The sequence below is a fragment of the Ylistrum balloti genome, unplaced genomic scaffold, assembly GCF_031769215.1.
Source record: "Ylistrum balloti isolate Yb309-2 unplaced genomic scaffold, AGI_CSIRO_Ybal_v1 Utg370276, whole genome shotgun sequence".
Classification (NCBI taxonomy): Eukaryota; Metazoa; Mollusca; class Bivalvia; order Pectinida; family Pectinidae; genus Ylistrum; species Ylistrum balloti.
This window is the reverse complement of record NW_026782213.1, coordinates 52232-73629: the sequence shown is the minus strand read 5'-3', so window position 1 is coordinate 73629 and position 21398 is coordinate 52232. Positions and strand designations below refer to the sequence as shown.

General features: G+C 35.2%; 2 protein-coding genes across 3 annotated transcripts; one reads left to right on the top strand and one right to left on the bottom strand.

Annotated features, from left to right (window-relative positions):
* Positions 1–1128: 1128 nt before the first annotated feature.
* LOC132552759 (uncharacterized) lies at positions 1129–18495 on the bottom strand. 2 transcript variants are annotated; one of them, XM_060216947.1, is made up of 4 exons: positions 18414–18495; positions 15363–15512; positions 4022–4192; positions 1129–3596 (listed from the first exon to the last, which is right to left on the bottom strand). In XM_060216947.1, the coding sequence occupies exon 4, from the start codon at positions 3545–3547 to the stop codon at positions 2576–2578; it is 972 nt and encodes a 323-aa protein (XP_060072930.1). In that variant the 5' UTR covers positions 3548–3596; positions 4022–4192; positions 15363–15512; positions 18414–18495; the 3' UTR covers positions 1129–2575. The 2 variants fall into 2 exon arrangements, with proteins under 2 accessions (XP_060072930.1, XP_060072931.1); XM_060216948.1 differs by lacking the exons at positions 1129–3596; positions 4022–4192 and adding an exon at positions 13485–15047.
* On the top strand, positions 6564–7798 carry LOC132552760 (zinc finger BED domain-containing protein 4-like). Its single transcript, XM_060216949.1, has 2 exons — positions 6564–7269; positions 7748–7798. The coding sequence occupies exons 1-2, from the start codon at positions 6649–6651 to the stop codon at positions 7769–7771; spliced, it is 645 nt and encodes a 214-aa protein (XP_060072932.1). The 5' UTR covers positions 6564–6648; the 3' UTR covers positions 7772–7798.
* Positions 18496–21398: the final 2903 nt, after the last annotated feature.

Here is a 21398-nt window from a genome sequence, read left to right as displayed (position 1 = left end):
CTAAACTTAGGAAGTCGACTGTGACAAATGTGAGGGATGCGGACCCGAATCTAAGAGAAAAACTATCTGCACACATGAGCCACTCAGCGCGAACGGCTGACACATATTATCTAACACACAGCAGATATGAGGACAGTGTGAATGTGTCACAAAAGATAGCTACCGTGATGCGGGTGGAACCACAGAATACAGGTGAATGTGAACTGTTTGCATAAGCATATCATACTACATATAAACATTTTCAAAGGATTATTTTGGCAAAGAAATGTAATTTTAAGACTGAGGTTAATTTTTAAGGTCTACAATGTCTGAATCTGAAAAGGTGTCGATGAGAGAAAATATATGCACTTTAATTACATTGTATTTCCTTTTATAGTTCCAGTTCCATTGGACGACCTTGACATTGGGGCAGAGGAGGTCGTTAGCCAGGAAGTTGAGGATGTCCCTGATGTCCCTGGGAAAAGTAAGGAAGTGGACAAGGAAGTGGAGGGTCTTCATATGCAGAATGATAACACCCCGAAGGGAGGCCGGAGGGCTTTCTCAAGGTCTCAACAAGATACTATTATTGAGACATTTCATGAATTTATATCAAATCCAGATAAAAAATTGAACCAAATGATCGTACAGCAGGTTCTGTCAAAAACAACAGAAGGGAAACGGCTTCTGAATATATTCACTCTAAAGCAACTGGTGGATAGGGTGCGTACTGCAAGGAGAGCGGTTGCGAAGAAGTAAAAAAAATAGTGCAAAAATTACAATTTTACTACGTTACAATTTTCATCATTTGATGTTCCGAGAAAACCCTTTATTTTACTCGATTGTGTAGTGTTTTTCTTAATTTCTTTTTTTTTTCTTTTTTTTTTTTTTTTTTTTTTTTTTTTTTTTTTTTTTTTTTTGGGTTTTTTTTTTATTATTTTTTTTTTTCCTAATTTGATGAAAAGTTACTAATTAATGAAAATACATAAAAAGAACGAGAATGTACACATTAATAAAGAACATATTGCACGTATGTATCAAAACCTTAATGAAAACGAAGAATGTATGAATTGGAAATATACATTTATTATATTAAGAAATAATGACAATGTATGTATGTATGAAAAAAATGAAAAAACAACAAAAGCAAGGTGAAACAACTGATATAGACAGTGTGCGAGCTACACGAAAATTGTACGAGAAAACCCTTTATTTTACATGATTGTGTAGGTTTTTTCATAACTTTCATAACACGTACGCATGAAAATGTGTAAGAATGTATGAGTCAAAAATATATATGCGATATTTTAAAAAAAATGTATCATAATGCATAGTTAAGAAAGGTTAATCAATCGGTGAACAAGTGCGAAGTCAAAAAACTGCGAAAAACTCTGTCCTTTACAGAAGTCTTGTTTAGCACGGAGATTGCTAAAATAAATGATATTAATAGAATAATTTTGTATGTTGTTGATTATTTTCTTTCGTTGAGTAATGATCTTTTTTAACATAAAGAGTTATACAAGAAACTGGGAATCCATTACATTTGGACGGAGGGATTGTCGATATTACAAAATAGTCCACATACTCGACTTTTTCTTAGATTATATATTAAGGTCGAAAAGGTGCAAGAGCATGGAAAATACAATTTGGAACTATAAAAAAAACAACAACAAAACAAATACCAACATTCCAAGTAATATCACGTTCCCAAATGAGAACAAGGTAACAGGTATAATTACAGGCACAGAACACATCTAATTTCAAATAGAAAATAGAATGATATCAACTTGTTGACCGTAAAACTAGAAAACATTCATCAGGACTTCGTTCAATATGATACAACATCGTCTTCTTCTCGAAAACTGAATTTCAACGTTTGCCAATTCTTAATATCCACACTATATCTTCTACATTATATCTTTCTAAATCGTTTTTGAGAAGTAATAAAGAGGACAGCCAAAACAAAGAACAATCATCTTCGAGAGGGAGACTAAGAGCAACCTTATGCGAAATTTATACAAGAAATTTGATAAGGTGAAAAAGTTTATCAGGCTCAATAATGTATTTTTTCCATGTTTTTAAGTGTTCCGTCAGCGTTGTGCAAAATCAAATATTTTTAAAGATAGCTATTTTGAAAAGCTGGTCGATAACAAAGAAGATTTGCTGCGAAATATTGTCGAATTTGAAGATAAGATACTCAAAATTGAGAAAGTTATTCAAAGGGCAATGAAAACGGTGAGGTTTGGACCCAAGGTTGCGTCCGTATTACAGACTCTGAAGCGTTTAACGATCCTACAAACGCAATAAAAACGCAAAAGGCTTTGAAAAAAAAGCAAACGCAAACGATTATCAATGCAAACGCGAAATGCTGAAAATCAAGTGATAAAATGTTTGTGAATGACTTCAGAAGAGATTTGTGCATACCATTAAAAAAAAATTAAAATTGTTTTTCTTGAGATAACTTTTAAAATCAGGATATAACTTCCACCGCAATAAAGTTACTAGGGAAAAAAGCGAAAGCGAAACAAGTGGCAAACTGTAGAACTGACTTAAACTTCAACTTAAATAGTCAGAATTGTACAAATTTTCCATATGTCATTCAATAAACACCATTGTTTATATTGGAAGCTTTCCTGAAGAATCCGATAATTTTTATGCGCTCTATTGCCCTTTCCACGTGGATTCTCAGTCGAGCTATGCGCCTTGTTGTGGTTTCCTGTTCAACGGACATCTGCTGAACACCTCTTAACACAGGTGGATGGTCAACTCTGACTCTGAGATTATCCAGCAACGGTTGGATTTCAAACCCCTTATCTGCCATCACATGATCTCCAGGTTCCAGCAAATTCAATAATCCACAATCTTTGGTAATATCAAAGTCACTTGCAGATCCAGCATACAAATCCGACACAAATGTCACTGGTCCGTGGGGAGCTATAGCTACTAGTGCTTTTGCCGTGTGGTGGTTTTTATATGAACTGAACAAAACAGTTTGCAAAACCAAATTTGATGAGGGTTGCTGCAGGAATATTTCTGTGCAATCCACGATACATCTAGTATTTCCATAGTTCAAGTCTTTGAAAGTTTGAGGCATGTTTTTGTTGATGGTTTCTTTTGGAGCCCATATATTCAATGTTGTGAGAACATGTCCCATGTGTTTTATCCATTTACTAAAAATCACACTGACACATGATTGTGAAATGTTGAATCTATGGGCTAGGTCTTGTTCTCTGTATCCCTGACGAAGGCAACACAAAACCAAAAATAGTTGCTCCTGGACACTTAAATTTGGGTCTCTTCCCCTGTTCCTGTTAACATATGTACTGTCTGTCTCTTTTTGCTGGTAATAAAATGAGTTAATCTTGTGCTTTTCTGGGAGTAGGAAATCACAAAGTGCCAAACATGTAAGGTAATCTGGCAAACCAGTGTAAAACTGTATGTCACATGGCGAGTATTTGAATCTCTCTACTCCGAAAATGGGCACTTTCTTGATTTCTTCCAACCTACTGGCAAGCTCTGAACGCTGTCTTCTTTCTTGGTCCAATAAGTCCTTTAAGTGTGGACAAAGCATCTTGTGGATTCTGGTTCTGTGAGTTTACATGTACACCATGTCTTTGTACCTGCAAGGATATAAAGCCATTTCATTGTAACATGGATGTAATACATGTACATTTACTGTTCAATTTTTTGATGCATGTATATGTATCTATGCAACAGCAAAACAATGATGCATCATAGGTCACCCATGCATCCTGGAATGAATTCATGTGTGCTTTAAATTCTTTGTATGTCGAATTTACTTAACAGTGCCGGTACACTGAGCATAAATTATAAAATCCCACATAAGTCACACAGTTACAACTTAGTTCAATGAATTTACACTTGAAGTTGAACTGCAGCTGCTGAATGTGCACATATTGAAAAACAATTTAAATGAAATGTCAAATCATGTACATTTTACATCTCTGAACATGAATGACAGGCTTTTTTACACCAAATTTGTCTGTAAAGCCATGATTTTTATTTTTTTTTTTTTTATACTCACTCCGTCTGGTTCACTCTTGGTTTTCTCATGAAGAATTTTCAATTTCTTGGACAAAGGTGGTGAACTGACATTTGGGTGTGATTCTGGGGACAGCAGTTCGTTGTAAATGTCTCTAACAGCTGGTGACATATCATTAACTTCTTTCTTTTTTCTATCTTCCATCTCTCTCACCTGGAATAAAAATGAGACAAAAATTAGAAATCGTTTCCTACTTACATGTACATACACTGATAAAACAGCAAGGTATTCATCAGCATATTGTAAACATTCTGAATATAAACACCTCCATGGGGCCAAGGCTTAATATTTTTCAGCTTTTGTTTTTTTTACACATAACATAGTAATTATTTACAGTACTTGCTGCATTACCTAGAGCATATTGATATACCGTAAATATTCGTGTATAGTGCACACTTTTTTAAGCTGAAACTGTCGTGTCAAAAAGGGGGTGCGCACTATACGCAGGTACATGCCATTCCTGGGGTTATCATTCCCGAGTTCTGCATCCGCCATATTGGATTACCTCCCTTCACATAGTTATATGTAAAAGTCGTCGGTCTTATATGATAGTTTGGAGATAAAAACAACAAAAAAATAAAATAAAATAAATTTCGAATGTTTTAATCATCTGCCATTCACGCTAGCATTACGGTGAATCTAATTTTTTTCGTTTCCCGTCGGTCTTACTATTGGTCGGGGCTATAGTAGTGTCTGAATTTCTGCCTCATTTTGATGATGTATCTGTGGAATTCAATGAATCCGGAAGTTTTTAGGCGATTGTCGTTATGTTCATAAATCAGACAGCCCATCCCACCGATGCCCAAAGTTGGTGACCCCATGACCTCTTGATCTGCATGGCCCGCACGCGCAGTTCTGTTGTACTGGCAGCGATGCCGGGATATCGGCGATCGCATACAAAGTTGAACAGCTCTCTCTCTCCATCTCTGGGTGTTTCGCTGTCGAACCTATGTTAGCCCTTCTGGTCAGTGGTTGGGACTTTAGACTGTCTTTTCTTTCTTCCGTGCCTTGATATTTCACTCTGGAATGTCGAAGTGGCGACCGGCGGCACGAAACTCCAGTCTCTCGGCGTAGTCAAATGGCGTTCGCAGTTTCCCCATGTCGAAGTCAGTGTAAACAATCTATCATTAAATACCTTCGGATACCGCGGTGGGCACAGATACCATGAAAGATCATGCCTATACTGAACAAACCACCTGGTAGGATTGAAAATGTTCAGACAGTTAAAACAACATCGTTTTCTGACCAATAGCACGCGTTCAGCCCAAGCCGGGTGTCATCAGTCTCCTCATACTCAACGTGTTAACTGCCATTAACCGTTAATTATACAATCAGCCAAGCCTTTCATGCTTGTTAGGTCACCTGGGTAAATTTGTTTACTTAAGGTAATTACATGTGTTAGGGTCACGCTCATTGTGGTTTCCTAATTATCAATGGATCAGACCACATCAAATGTTTCGTCGCAGTGACCAGTCAATTCATTTTTCTGTAGATTTTTTTTTTTTTAATCTGATCTCCAAAAAGTACCTGCGCACTATACGCGAGTGCGCACTAGGACTGCAACGATATACCGTCCCACGGTATATCGTCAAAAAAAGTCACGGTTCGGTTCATGATACGGGGCATATCCGTACGATACGGCGTACGGTACGGGTTTTTATTTTTTTATACGCCGATCAAGGGAGGTTACTCTTACTGACTGTAAAGTTGTTAACACAATGGCGACCGATCTCAAATCTCCACCGGCGACTTTCAAATCCAAAATATGGAAGCATTTTGGATTTAGACAGGAAGATAAAGATGGTAAGGTAGTAACAGAGTTTACAACTTGTCGCCACTGCGATATGAATGTATCTTATAAATGTGGGAACACAACAAATATGGCGACGCACTTGAAACGCCATCACAAGGATATCTACGAAAGTCTTTCTCATGAGTTATCACGAAAGAAAGAGAAAACAACAACACAGGAATCGAGTAACACTAGCTGTACTACTGGTCAACTACGCCTTCAAGATGTATTACACAAAAGAATGACATTTTCTTCACCAAGGGCCGTGGCGATAACAAAGTCCATCGGACAATTCATTGCAGTAGACATGAGACCTTTTAGCGTTGTTGAAACTTCGGGATTTAAGCACATGATAAATACACTAGAACCAAAATATTCCATCCCATCGAGAGCCCATTTCAGCGAAAAAATCATTCCTGAAATATATAGTGAAACTGTCAATAGAGTAAAGAATGAACTTAGTCAGGCTGACTTTATCGCTTTGACCACAGATGGATGGACATCTAAGGCCACACAGAGTTACAACACTGTAACAGCTCATTTTATTGATAATGACTGGAATTTGAAATGTTATGTGCTGCAAACAAGGCCGTTATTTGAGTCTCATACAGCTGAAAACTTGGCAGATGTGTTACAGGAAACTGTGAAGGAGTGGAAATTAAAAAGGACAGTAAAAGTTGGAGAAGTTCTTTCAGACAAAAGGATTGCTGTTACCACAGACAATGCTTCAAATATTGTTAAAGGTGTAAATCTAGCTGGTTTTGAACCACACATTAGATGTTTCGCCCACTGCTTAAATTTGGCAGCCCATAAAGCTATGCAGATAAGCTCTGTTTCTCGACTTTTGGGTAGAATGAGACGAATAGTCACATTTTTCCACTCAAGTTCCACAGCTACAAAGAAACTTAAAGATAAACAGAAAGCATTGAACCTTCCAGCAAAAAGACTTGTCCAAGATGTGAAGACCAGATGGAATTCCAGTTTTGATATGATGAGTACTTTTCTGGAACAGCAGCCAGCTGTATATGCAACATTAACGGAGAAAGACATTAAAAAGAACCTTAAAGAAGTTGTAACCCTATCTGACACGGACATTTCTCTAGCTGAGGAGTTGGTAGATGTGTTGAAGCCCTTGAAAACCATAACCACCATCATGTGTGAGGAAAAATCACCCACTATATCTCTAGTTCACCTGATGAAGGAACGACTGCTAAGGCAACTGAGAGAAAATGAGTCTGATTCAGGTCTTGCTGCCCAGGTAAAAACAGAAATACGTAATGACATCGAGTCAAGATATTCTGATCCAGACATCATCAGATGGCTTGAGATGTGCTGTGCCCTGGATCCCAGATTCAAGACCCTGCCCTATCACGACCAGGTCGAAGCCAATCGAGTCTATGGCAATCTTGTAGACATGATGACAGAATCAGAAGAAGAGGTATTTTTGCATGATTTAATAGTTGAATATCTGTTGAATTTAGCAAATTAAACTTAAAATAGTTCTTTATGGTATTTTAGAGGTTTGTCAAAAGTCTAAACTATTGTTTATAATTTTATACTTGTAACTCTGCTTGTAAGTTTTGTATACATGTGTTACAGTATTAGGTAATTAAAAAGTATTTTCATAATGATACATACAGATACAATGATTATAGCAAACATTCTATTCACGGGAATATTTTAATAACCTCTAATCTGCCTTTGAGACATTAATTTATTATGACCTACTGTTAACATTATATCAAAACGTTTTATTTAACATTGTTAAGGTTCAAGTTTCATTTTGTCACTTTGATTCTTAAAATTTTATTTGCTTTATGTCTTTGACAAAGACATAAAGCAAATAAAATTCTTTGCCCTTTCTCCTTTATTGATCTGTTTATATCCTCTTGGTTGTGTTGTGTTAATTTTTTCAGTTTTCTGCTTATTCTGATGTTTAACAGTCATACAGTGACTATTTATCGTTGGACAAAAAAAAAACCCCAAATATCCAAAACATAGACATAACTCATCTTAAAGGTAGGTTGAACATATTTGGAGTTACATGTACGTTACTGATTATTGATTTATAAATATAATAATAATATACAACATGTACAATGTATGTGTCAAATTGTCAATATAGAATTCATCATTTTCAAGGAAATGTTTTTATAAACACTAAAAAGGTAATGAATTTAAATGATTAATAAATAGAAGCAACTTTTTAAAATTGTTTAAACAATTACAATTCCATTGTGAAATTCTTAATTTCATACATTTCTGTCATTTCATGATTTCAGTTTCACTGTATTTTTAATTATTTACCATAAATTTACATGAAGTTTAGTTTAAATCTGACATAATGTTTGCTCATAATTATTGAATAATCAATATCTAATTAATCTATCCATACTATATCGAGTTAAGTAATATATAAAATAAATATTTCTTTTATTAAAAACACAATTAAGGTTATCAGTAATCCCATGTCTGGCATTTTCTGAGTGTTTAGAATTTGTTGAACTAATATTGTATTCTAATTAATTTGTTAGGTTCGAGTGAAAATGGAGCCAGACCAGAGTCCATCCACATCAGATGATGCCATGAAAACTGACAGGATTAGCAATACAAAAGGTTAAAATAAAATTTAATAAATTTGGTCATAATTTTATTGTTCATTTGCACACTCATCTTAGTGACCTTACCAAATAAAACTTTTTCATTGACCCAAAATAGTTCAGTATTACCCCTGCAAAACACTGTAAGTCTATAACACTAATATAATAATACACATTTAAAGTTTATAACTTTACATGTAAATACCTATAAATTGCTTAAATGTTAATTGTTTATTTTAATTTTTTACATGTATGTTTATAGCTTTTCAATTCTTTTTCAGGTTCTCCTGATTCAGATGAATCAGTTGAATCTAGTCCTAAAAGGAAAAAGCTGAAGTCTGCCATGGAAGATCTGTTTGGGGATATAATGGTTGTAAATGTTGAACCTGGGAAGCCAATTAGAACCAGGGCTGAGAATGAGATCCATAAATACAGAGCCTCACAAGGAATCCAACTTAAGGACAACCCACTGGCATGGTGGAGAGAGAATCAGGATAATTTTTTTTTTTTTTTTTACTGCAAACATTTTATTGACTAAGACTAGACATACATAAGATTACAAATGTGTCCTCACACAGGAGGGCTCTCATACTTTCACACATCATTCAGACTTCTCATATTCCAGACTATGAAATACATGTACACACACCTACACACATACTTTTAGTCTTAAATGTTCATACTAACATCCCTTACATTCAACATTACGACTGCTAACAATAAGCTAAATCTAAACATAACTGTACACCTCTCACCATTCTCACTGTTACCACATGTACACAATTCACATTTACAGGATTCCCCCCACCCTTCCCCCAAGAAAAAAGAGTGACATTGTGTGCAAAAGGGTACCCCGGGGCATTGTCAGAGGGCCTTACCCAACTGAAACATCACTCTTGATATGTGTTTTGTTACTAATGATCTTACAATATAAAAAGGGGAATATATATTAGCAACGTTAAGTATTTTTATATGTCCAACGCATTTTCAAAACATCCCCATTTTTGTTGAAATTCCGCTAATCTATTATTCTTTATACTAACCCACTTTTCAGTTTTCATTGTCTTTTTGAATAAAATTTTACAAATTTCAAAGTTAGGTATGCACTCTTTAACTCGACAAGAGTAAATGTGCTGTTTTAACAATAGTATTAAATGATTCAAACAGAGTCCGAATTCAGGTTTTCCAAACAAAATATCTACTTCTCTAAATGATGTATATATATGTAGATCATTGTATTGTACATACCAGGCAGTAAATTCCTCAATTAGTCGGATGGTGAAATAACACTGGGTGAAGATGTGTTCCACTGTTTCTGGTTCTCTTTCACAGAAAGTACAAAGTTCATTGGATGCTATTTTCATTTTGAATAAGATATAGTTTGTAGGAAGTATTCTGTGACAAATTTTATATTGAAATGCTTGAAGTTTGGTCTCTTTTGTACATTTAAAACAACTAGTGTATACATCATCCCAACTAATATTTTCGTTAAAATTAATTTTTGTTGCCCATTTTACTTGACATCTTAATGGCTTAATAACTATCTTTTCAATGAACATTTTATACACACACTTTAAATTCTTTTCAATCATAATTGAAGAAATGATGTCCTTTCCTTTAATAGGAGTGATAGTGTTAGCATTTTCTACTTCTTGTCTTAATTCTAACTTCCACTTTCTTTCCAACTTATTAACTAAAGACAAATGCTCAATAAAATCAAACGATGGTACATCAGAGAATACAACGTAGTTTTTAAGTACCCCATTTTCATAAAGATCACTAATGCTTTTCAGCCCATGCTGACTCCAGAGAACAGCCTTTTTTATTTTCTTGTATGGAACTAAATTTATCAAACTCTTGCCCAAATATTCCTGAATAGTTGTTGCTTCAAATTGAATTTCAGATAGTGCAAAACATACATCCTGCCAAAATTGATTTTTTACATTTTTTCCAATTTCTCTCAGTTTTACTCTGTCAAGATCAAATAAGATATCAATATCAACAGGAAAGATTTCATTAAGTAGTGATTTCCATGATGCATTGAATTCTCCATAAACTCTTTTTATCCATTTAACCTTTAAATATTTAATAAAAGAAACCAAATGTGTCATATTCAGTCCTCCATCTTCTAAGCTAGCAATTAATATATCTCGTTTGATCTTTTCACTTTTATAATTCCATACAAAATTGTAAATACTCTGATTGAGTTTATTTATGAACAGGCTAGAAGGGTTTGGTAAACAGGTGAATAAGTGTACAAATTTTGGTATAATAAGAGTCTTTGCAATAGTTATTCGACCTATTAAGGTGAGATCACGACATGACCAGAGTCTGAAAATTTTATTTATTTGGTGCAATTTACTATCAAAATTTATCCTTTCCATATCCTGAATATTAAGAGAAAAAGTTACACCAAGTAACTTAAATTTATCTGTTGACCATTTCAAATTCAATTCTGGGCATATTCTGTCTTCTGAAAATTTCTTACTCCCAATCCAATATAAGCTTGACTTTTGTAAATTAACCTTTAACCCTGATAAAATAGCAAAATCTTCTAAAATGTGTACAGCAGTAGAAAGAGAATGGCTGGATCCATCTAAGAGGAGATAAGCATCATCTGCGTATTGCCCAAGTAAAAAATCTTTCCCAGATATTACCAAACCTTTGATACCATTGTCTGATTTCAATGATAGTGCTAATAATTCAACAACAATAATAAAAATATACGGTGATAATGGGTCCCCTTGGCGGCAGCCACGTTCGAGACTGAAGAAAGGCGATATATGACCGTTATTAATAATACAACTTTTTGAATCATTATACAAAGTCTTGAACCATTTACGTAAAGATAAACCAAAGTTAAAAGATTCCAAAGCTTTATCAATAAAATTCCATTCTACAGAATCGAAAGCTTTCTCAAAGTCCAAAAGATACAATAACCCAGGCTGATTTTTTTCATCTAGAAATTGCATTACATCATACAATAGCCTAGTATTATCTCCAATAAATCTACCTTTAATAAAACCAGTTTGAGATTCACTGATGATATTCGGAAGTACTTGTTTGATTCTATTTGCTATTGCTGCAGACGCTATTTTGTAATCAATGTTCAAGAGTGATATTGGTCTCCAATTTTTCAAATATCGTCTATCTTTTTCTGTCTTTGGAATACATGTGATAACTCCTTGACTCTGAAATTCCGAAAGATGACCAGTACTGTATGCATAATTAATTGACCTGCATAAAAATATTCCTATATCTTTCCAGAAAAATTTATAAAATTCTGCACCAAAACCATCTGAACCTGGACTCTTGTCATTTTTCATATTTTTTAAAGCTTTTGACAATTCATCTATAGTTATAATTCCTTCACAGCTATCCCTATCAGTTTGATTTAATTTAATTTCATGTCTTAAAAAATAAGAATTATCAACATGAGTATTGTCTACTTGTCTAGAACTATAAAGGTTTTTGAAAAAATCAACTTCAGCCTGAATTATATCCCTTGGACTGTCAAGAATTCTACCGTCATCTGCAATAAGCTCTACGATAGATTTATTTACAAAGTTTCTTTTTTCTAAATCACAAAAATATTTTGTTGCCTTTTCTCCATTTTCATACCAATTTGCTTTGGATCTAATTATTAATCCTTCTATCTTTGTTTTCCTAATATTTTCCAACTGTTGTTTTTTATTTTCGTATTGTAAACATAGTTCTCTGTTGGGCGACTCATTGATTTGATTTTCTAATACCGATATTTCAGTTTCTAGACTGTTTTCTTCCCTCCTAGTATTTTTGGCTTTAGATACTGAGTATGAGATAGTGATAGACCTTATTTTCATTTTCAGAATTTCAAAAAATAATTGGTCATTAATTCTTAACTCTAATGTTTCATGCCTTTCTTTATTCCCTGAACTATAGTATTCTTCAATGGTTTCCTCAATGCAATCTCTTACTTGTTGTATGTAAGTTAAATCCTTCAATAATGATGTATTGTGTTTCCAATACCCTTTACCCTTTTCAGAATTTTTGAAATTTATTTCTAAAATAATACATGAATGATCAGTTCTATAACCTGGTATAATTTTGCAATCTTTGGTTCTTGAATAGATATCATTAGAAATAAGAAAGTAATCTAATCTACTTTGTCGAACTGGATTTCTTTGCCTCCATGTAAAAGATTTTAATTCAGGATAAAACTGCCGCCAAGGATCAATCAAATCATATTTGTCCATTATATCTCTAATTACTTCTTTTGCTTTTGGATTATTTATGTTTAATATGTTATATGTATCCATATTCTTGTCCTGAACAGAGTTCCAATCCCCACATAATAGCACTGATGAATTATTGAAAGCTTGTAAAGTGTTAAAAAATGTATAAAAAAAGTAGGAGAATCCTGATTAGGACCATAGACACAACCTATTGTTAATCTATTTTGGTTTATTGATATATCTAAAAGGATGAAACGACCCACTCTGTCTACTCTGCTACCGTGAATAGAAAATTCAAACGTATTTCGAAGCAAAATTGCTACCCCAGCTGATCGTGAATTGAAGTTACTGAATATACATTTATACCCCCACTCCCTTTCCCATAACGCTTCTACTTCACCTGTACAATGCGTTTCTTGTAAACAAATAATATCTGCTTTTTTTCGTTTAAACCAGTGGAACACATCTCTCCTTTTAGTGGTATCGGAATATAAACCCCTTACATTCATAGAAAGACATTTTATACTACCCATAGCAACAATGCTGACCCAGAGGGCAGCCCCCTAACCCTACCCTGATGACCCTGCACACACCAAACTTGTCTCCTCCCCCCAAAACAACACATATCCCCTTACACCACCTAGTTAAAAAGTTAACAACCATAGCTAAGCACATGTGTAGGCCACTCTCAAGCTCTGCACTATACAAAATTGTAACATGTGTATAGTTTATTTACTTACAGAGATCACTCATACTCAAACTTCTACTTGCTCAAAATCAGAGATACTTATAATTCTGAACTATAATATTAATCTATAAGCTAATAGATATATGCACAAACAGTTAATAGATTAAAAAGATTACTTCAAAGTTTTCAGAAATTTGGACACAAAAATGCTTACCTTAAAATATGGTGTTTCTTAAATCCCACACATAATCACTCACAATAATTTGGAATTGCACACATATTTGAAATACACAATTATGAAATTAGAAACAAAATGCACTTGTGTCTATCTGCCTCTGAAAACATCATTCACACTTTGGAACAAGTCCACTGGCTTCCTGACGCCATCACAGACTGCGAAAACACGTCCATTGAAATACCAAGCGTTCTCAATACGCTCGTTACTTTTCAGTCTGTTGATCAGTCCTGCATTGTCCTTGGTCAAATCATCCACCAGCTTCATGGTCCCCATCAAGTTTTTCCTCTGTTTAATTACACTGTTCCTAACATCTTTCTTTACAAACTTCACCACCAATGGTCTATCTCTCTTAGTATCTCTCCCTGGAATTCTATGGACTGTCACCAGGTCATCTCGATGGATTGGATGGCTAATTACTTTGTTGACCTCATCACAGAAATCTTTCATCAAATCTCTCCTGTTCTCATCATCCACATTCTCCTTCTCCTTAAAATCCATCACTTTTATGTTATTTCTCCTGCTATATTGCTCATTGTAGTTTCCCTTCCTTATGCCATCTTGAGCCATCCTTTTAACTTCTTCCATCTCTTTGAACACTGAAGTTTGCACCCTCTCTACCTCTCTCTGCATCTCTGTACTTTGTTTCTTCAACTCGTCTATCTCCCTCTGTTTACCCTGAAGTGATTCCTGTAACCTGTGGTTGTGTGCATTAACTAAGTCCAATTCCTGTCTCATTTGTGCAGTTTTCTCAGTAATCTTTTGTCCTAAATCCCTCTCCAGATCTTTCCTCATAGATTCCACTATAGAGCTCACTATTTTCTCAATGTCCTTGGATTTCACTAATCCTGCAGATAAAGCTGTCAAATCTGCTTTCTTCACCACATTCTCCAACTGCTCCTTTATCTTTGAGATATCCTGTCTGATATCTTCATCAACTGCAACATTAGTCGATATACTCTGTCTAGTTGAAGGGCCCCCTGCTGTTCTGCTAGTCTTAGTGTGAGTAGACATAGCTCAGGTATGTACAGGTAAGCACACTAGGTGTCAAAGTAGGAAGGTAAGAATGTAGCCCAGGTAGGTAAAACCAGGTACACAGGTGACTACAGGTGAGCACAGTTCACTGACACTAATGTTCACAAAAAAATTTATTATTTTCCTTCAAAATGTTCAAATTCCAAAGTTCATTTCAAAAAACAAATCAACCAAAGTGCTTAGAAAACACTTATACACATGTCTGACAAATTTGGACTCAAAACTCTTCCAAAAATAGCAATAAATCCACCAAAATTATCAGAGCAGCCTGAGTGTGTGTTGCCTACTCAGCGGCCATTGTCCATTCCCAGAATCAGGATAATTATCCTATTCTCTCCAGACTTGCCAGATCATATCTGGCAATTCAGGGTACCTCTGTACCCAGTGAACGTGTCTTCTCAACTGCAGGAGACATAGTGTCTGCGCAGCGTGCTGCCCTTTCACCTGAAAATGTGGACATATTGATCTTTTTAAAAAAAAAGAACTTACAATTTTAATTTGAACCAATATGTGTTAATTGTTGTAGTTTGATAAAGTTTGAAAGGTTAACATTGTTTATATTTTGTTTTAATTCAGGTATCATTACTTTGTTTATTGCATTCTAAGTTGAAACACTGTATCGCGATACGTATTGTATCGTGGCCCCTGTATTGCGATACGTATTGTATCGTGAGGTACCCGTATCGTTACACCCCTAGTGCGCACTATACGCGAATATTTACGGTATATATAAATATAAATTATGTACAATGAACTTACAATGTCTGGTTTATTTCTTGACCGCTCCCTTAGCACTTCAACCTTTTTTACCAGAGGAACAGAATAGACATGGACAGGTGATCCTGGTGTTGGTTGGTTTTCAGCTTATCTTATATCTGGTGACATGGTATCAACATGGTCATCCTTAACCTGAAAAAAATTAATAGTAATATATATAGATCTAGTTGCAAAAATAAATAAATATTGCATAATAGGAAAAGAATTTCATCTTGTTTCCTGCCTCATTTTAACCCCCTCCCCCACTTTAAGTTTTTATGTCACTAATTAACACACTGACACCAGCTGTCTAGTGATTTCTCAAAAATCCTTATCTTAATTTCACTTATGATTATTGCAAATCCACTTGCCCAACAACCTTGGCAAGCTGTTTATAAACAAATCAACTCCCAAAACTACATGTACATGTAGCTCCATCTCTTGTCATTGTAACCAGGAGCCATCCTAGAGCTATGTGTGTGCCCATTTGTTACCAAGATAGATTTAGCATTGCATGCACATATACATACTTTTATTTCAGTTTTTAATTTTACTAAAAGTCTAACAAAATTAAAAGCACAAAATAAAAATGACATTTGGCTAATGAAATAATTACATAAATATGAATTAAATGTTTTTCCAGAATATTTTTTTTTCCAGGATAATTTTTTACCCTACTTACTGTACTGTACCTACCCTATTTTTAATTTGTCAAATTAAAGGTGGCAGGGAACAAAACAAATGGGCCTTATACTACAAAACACATGCTATGCAACATTTATCTCTTTATCAAAAAGAAAGTTTAAACTTATAAAACTCAAAGATATGTAAAATGCATATGAAACCAACTGCTGTCCCATGGCCAGAACATGAACTGATCAGCTTTTGGCATGCATATGATGGGGCTACATGTACACGTGAATGACCTCGTAAAGTCGGCATAAAACATAGGAGCCCCACATTATCCCTAAACTTGAAATCAAACAGATCTAGAGTCTACTGCCAAATTCAGAAAACAAATTTATTAGAAATTTACCAAAACCGGTGTGTTAATATGATGATAATGAATGATGATGATGGTGGTGGTGGTGATGATGATGATGACTCGTATGTGTGAATGTTAGTATAAGTGTCATGTCTTGTTAATTTTTTGAAATATAGATTCTAGATATACTGTGCTAAAATTTGACCCTTCTGTCACAAACCTGACCCATTTACTGGAGAAAAATGGTACAAAATGCAGGATGGACAACAATTTGTGAAATTCAAGCAGCAGCAGTTTGTTTAGGTCTAGATATAATGTTTGGTTGAAGGGACAGTAACTTCAGGTGAAAAAAAAACCAGTTAATCATCTTCAACTTAACTTTTTTTCCATGGACCACAGCTATGCCACTGATCACTGCTACCATGGAGCATCTAACATAATAAACTATACAGCAAATGTGATAACATACATAATGGTATTAATATATATGTATATGTATACTGTACCATGTTGTACATGCTGTGAAAGTACCGGTAACTCTACCTACAGGATGGACTCCATTGTCCCACAACACTGTGTAACCCGGTTGTACTGGGGTCTATTAAAGGATGACTAGAACAACCGGGTCGGGTTCGTTTATTTAATACAGATAGTCATAGTTGAAGGTACATCACCAATACATAAATTCCTACCTAACACAATTTACACAAAAAAACTTTCCCTCCAAAAATACAGGTAGATTACATGACCATACCTATACATAGAACATATACAACACTGATACTCAGGTAAGTGAAGGTCACGGGTTCGGACCCCAGTCTGGCTGTGCATTTTTAACACTCCTGCTTCATTTGGTGTGGTGACCAAACCTTGTTTCAAGCAGTAGGTGAGTGCTTAACAAGGGGATACCCGAACCTGGATTGCTAGATGTAATGTCTTCGGGGGCGAAGACTTAAAATAAGGAGGGAGGAGTGTAGCGGTACTGGAGCGGGTCAATCGTCCGCGACCATTTAATAGGTATTATAACCTACTCAGTAGGTAGAGCATCCGTCTAGAGTTCGGAAAGGTCCCGGGTTCGAACCCCGGCCTGGCCGTGCATTTTTCCTCTCCTGTTACACACTAATAAATTCATAAATATATGCATAGTCCCTAATTGCATAACTTTACAATAGACAACTTTACCTACACGAACACTAATTATATAAAAGAAGTCAAATAATTAAAAGACCACAGTTATTATATGCTATATCAATACAATATTTTATCTGAGAAATTACATTATTGAATGAGGTGAAATCGTTCACCTGGCCACAACTGGACTGATGAAAGATCTTGGATACACGTGTAAAATCAGGTAAAAAATATTTTCCCTTTTCTAGGCCTAAATCAATGTTTATGATATCAAATAAATTCTTGATCGGGGATGGCAAAAAATGCAGTGTGACAACTGACATAAAACTGGGCTAGCTTCGCTCTTTCCAGGCCGTGTCTGACTCATATTATATTGAATGTATGTTTGATAGTGAAATATAATGATATAAATTAAGACCATTTTTAACTGAAGTACCGAAACGTCCAGGTACCGAAACGTCCAGGTACCGAAACGACCAGGCACCATTTTGTATCTCCGCCATTTTGTAGGCTACCTGTCATAATTTTATCATGGCAACTTTACGGTGAGATAACTCGAAATTAAATTTTCTTTTTTATACCAATGTAGTTACCCTTGTAATTATCAGAATATACAAACTTGAAAACGAGTTAAATATTATTTTTATTGCAGAATAGAAACAAAATATAAAATAATAAACTTCATGGAACTTTATTTAGTCAACTACAGACCAAGCAAATACTTTTGTGTACAAGATACATAAGATACAGTCTAATATGTGTTCGTGCTTAGTCGTAGTTTACAGATCAGTTTTGCACCGAGAGATCACTCTGTCAGCGAGTGCACTGCTACGATAAAAATAGCCTGTAAACTTTACTACCCGAGTCACAAATGCGATCAGAATAATGTTGACGACTTAATACAAAAGGCATTTAAATTTAAATAGACATGGACTTACCTTACTTTGATTCCAAGAATATAACATCAAATATGATGCATGTTGTTCCCGCACTCTTCATAACATGTGTGTAAGTTGTACTTCCGCTGAAAAGTAGAACGCCTACCTGAATTATGTCGTTAAAGTGTAAAATAGCCCAATGTACATTTGTCTGCAGCTATGTGCCGTGTAGAAAACGTAAATCATGATAATGACCGGCTATAACATTTTCATGGTAAATTGTTAAGAAATATATATTTTACGACAGAGGTGGGCAAAGGTTAACACACTTATTGATATAGTTGTTGCTATTCATTGCATACGTTTTGGGGTTGACAAGTCACTTTTAAATTCAGCTGAGAAGCACATGATTAGCTTCAAGTATATCCATATATATGTAACACAATGAAAATGATGAGATCTGAAAATATTTATCCCGCGTAGGACCTCACACAAAAAGTCATCTTAAATCTTATTCCACGATTGTCAAAATGACGAAAACTTAGGGCGACAACAAAATGTCCCCATAAGTGATTTTTCTGACATATAAATATCTAAAAATCGCACATTTTTCGAAAAAGCAATGTTTTTTCATGGTTGGTGACTTTTTGCTTTTATTCAAATCGATTTGATGTTAAAACAATGACGGATTATCAATGTCCACCTAAATGATGTATTTATATGGTGTCCCCCTAATGTGACTTTCACGAGAATATATATATCTTATTGACTGTCAGATTATGAATTATTGTAACAGAGCAGTTGCTGAATACTTTAGGTACAGTGTTTTGTGTGGTGGACATAATGTTAGAAACATTTTGAACATTGGACTGAGCAGGTGTGAACTCATTCAGTATATCATTCAGATCAACTCCAACTAATTCACTACAAAGGTTGTTAGAAATGGGCAATAATTCCTTAAGTGGGGCTGAACGGACACCTAACAGAGATGACCGTGTACCAGTGCTAGGGCCAGGCAAGGTCAAATCTTTAGAACCAGGTACAATATTCTCAGATAAAGTTTGTCCCATCTGAATTTTTTCCTCATCACTGACACGTTGGTACGTAGTAAGGGACTGGACACTTTTGTGTCCTGTTACAGACATTATTTGCGCAGCTCCATACCTATTTTTTGAGAGAACAGTGGCTCCAGTAGCTCTGATAGAGTGATTAGTGTACACCTGTGATAAGTCACATGACTTGCTAAGATCTGTCATAAAGGATTTTAGCTTTTTCTCCCCCACTGCAGCATTACAATACCAAATTTCATCTGTGTCCAAAAAACTGTCTTTTGGTCTTTGCCAGAGCCTGAAAAGAGAAAAATAAGTACAACATCAATACATGAAAAAAAAAAAATGTTGCGAGAGGCATGTTTTCTTCAAATTAGACAAAAATGACTGCATGATTAATTTATGAAATAATAAATATGTTTATCTGAATGGATTGAATGCGAAAAAGTTAAGACTGAATCTCTCAATTTTTACATTTCTACATCTAGATTTATTTTTTCCGTAAATCTGAAATTTTTGAACTTTGAATAGTAAAATAACAGATTATCATAATAATTAAACTTGCCTGTCATTTTCTGGGTTTAATCTGCTGAGATACTTCAGGAATGAGGTCACTGGACAGTACAAGGACCCTGGTATTTCTGGCATAACGCCTGCTGTCGATTGCTTGTCATTTTCCCTGTGATTTTTTGTAAGCTCATCGACTGCTTTCTTTACGTATCTCAAGCCGTTGTTTGCATCCGTTGTCACTTTAAATGTTGTTTTCGTCATGTTTTGCATGTTTTCATTCCCCCTTCGGCAGAAATACAATCTGATATCAAACTGTACTTTATTGAAAAGTCCAGTAGGTGTTAAAGTGGAGAGACGCATAGAGGTGTAGATTTTCTCTCTGTCGGCTTCAATTATCACAGGATAGTGAGAAACGTCACCTTTTCCAAGGCGTTTAAGTTCCGCCAATGAAGCTTTAAAATTTATATTGGAGTCAAAGAATTGAGGATCCTTTACGATGTCATATTTTTTGTTGAAAGGTGGATTTCTCAAATAGCTATTCAGGCCGTGTCGAATGCTTTCCAAGGATGTGGCCTTGTAATACGTCCCATCACATTTCCTGGCATCCATGTAAAAATGGCCAAGACATTCGTCCAGTCGGACTACATCGTAATCTTCAAAATCTGGGTTTTGCTGCTTTTCCACCAAATAATCTTTGAACACTTTAGCGGCCAACTTATTAGCTTTTAACGTCTTATCAGCGTTAAGTGCCAGGCGTTTTTTTTCCTTGTCTGCAGCTGTCGTCTGCCCGAACCGCCCAGCCATTTTTGATCGAGTCAAATAGGTGCTTCGTGTAGGGGAAACAACTCGTACTAGATAATAGCAACTTCTAGGATTCACTCTAGCCAATATTCCGACACGAAGCAGAATGTGAATATCGCCAATCTGTGATTTGAAATTACGAAGAGACGCCTTTCAGAGATAATGGATGGCGGCCATTGCCCCCTATATATTCAGCTGCCCCCTATAGATTTATAGGGGGCAAGCAACGTCCAATCAGATCAATGCATTCTAGTCCGAGGTGCAATAAATGATGTATATATCAATATATGAAACAAAAAACAGAATAAACGGACGGAATAAATGCACAAAAACCAGAGGCCGGAACAAGGATCATGGGATGGAAACACAAACATGAAAAATAAACGTAATTCAATAAAACGTCAATAAACCAAGGACAAGATATGAATACAGGAAATATTTATATGGTGACTCATGAAGTGTTTTCTGCTTCATAGCCGACACCCGTGATATAAATTTGTCAATCCATGTAAGTAATGTCATGCAACTTCTAGGTATCATGCATTGTACCTATAAGAATATTTTCTGTCCTTTTACTTAAGGTCTGTCGTATATGGAATACAATAGATTGTTAACTGATAAAACAATAATTTCTGTTATGTCCGATGTTTAAGGTTTTGTTCAGGAAAGGCGGTTGCACTTCAAA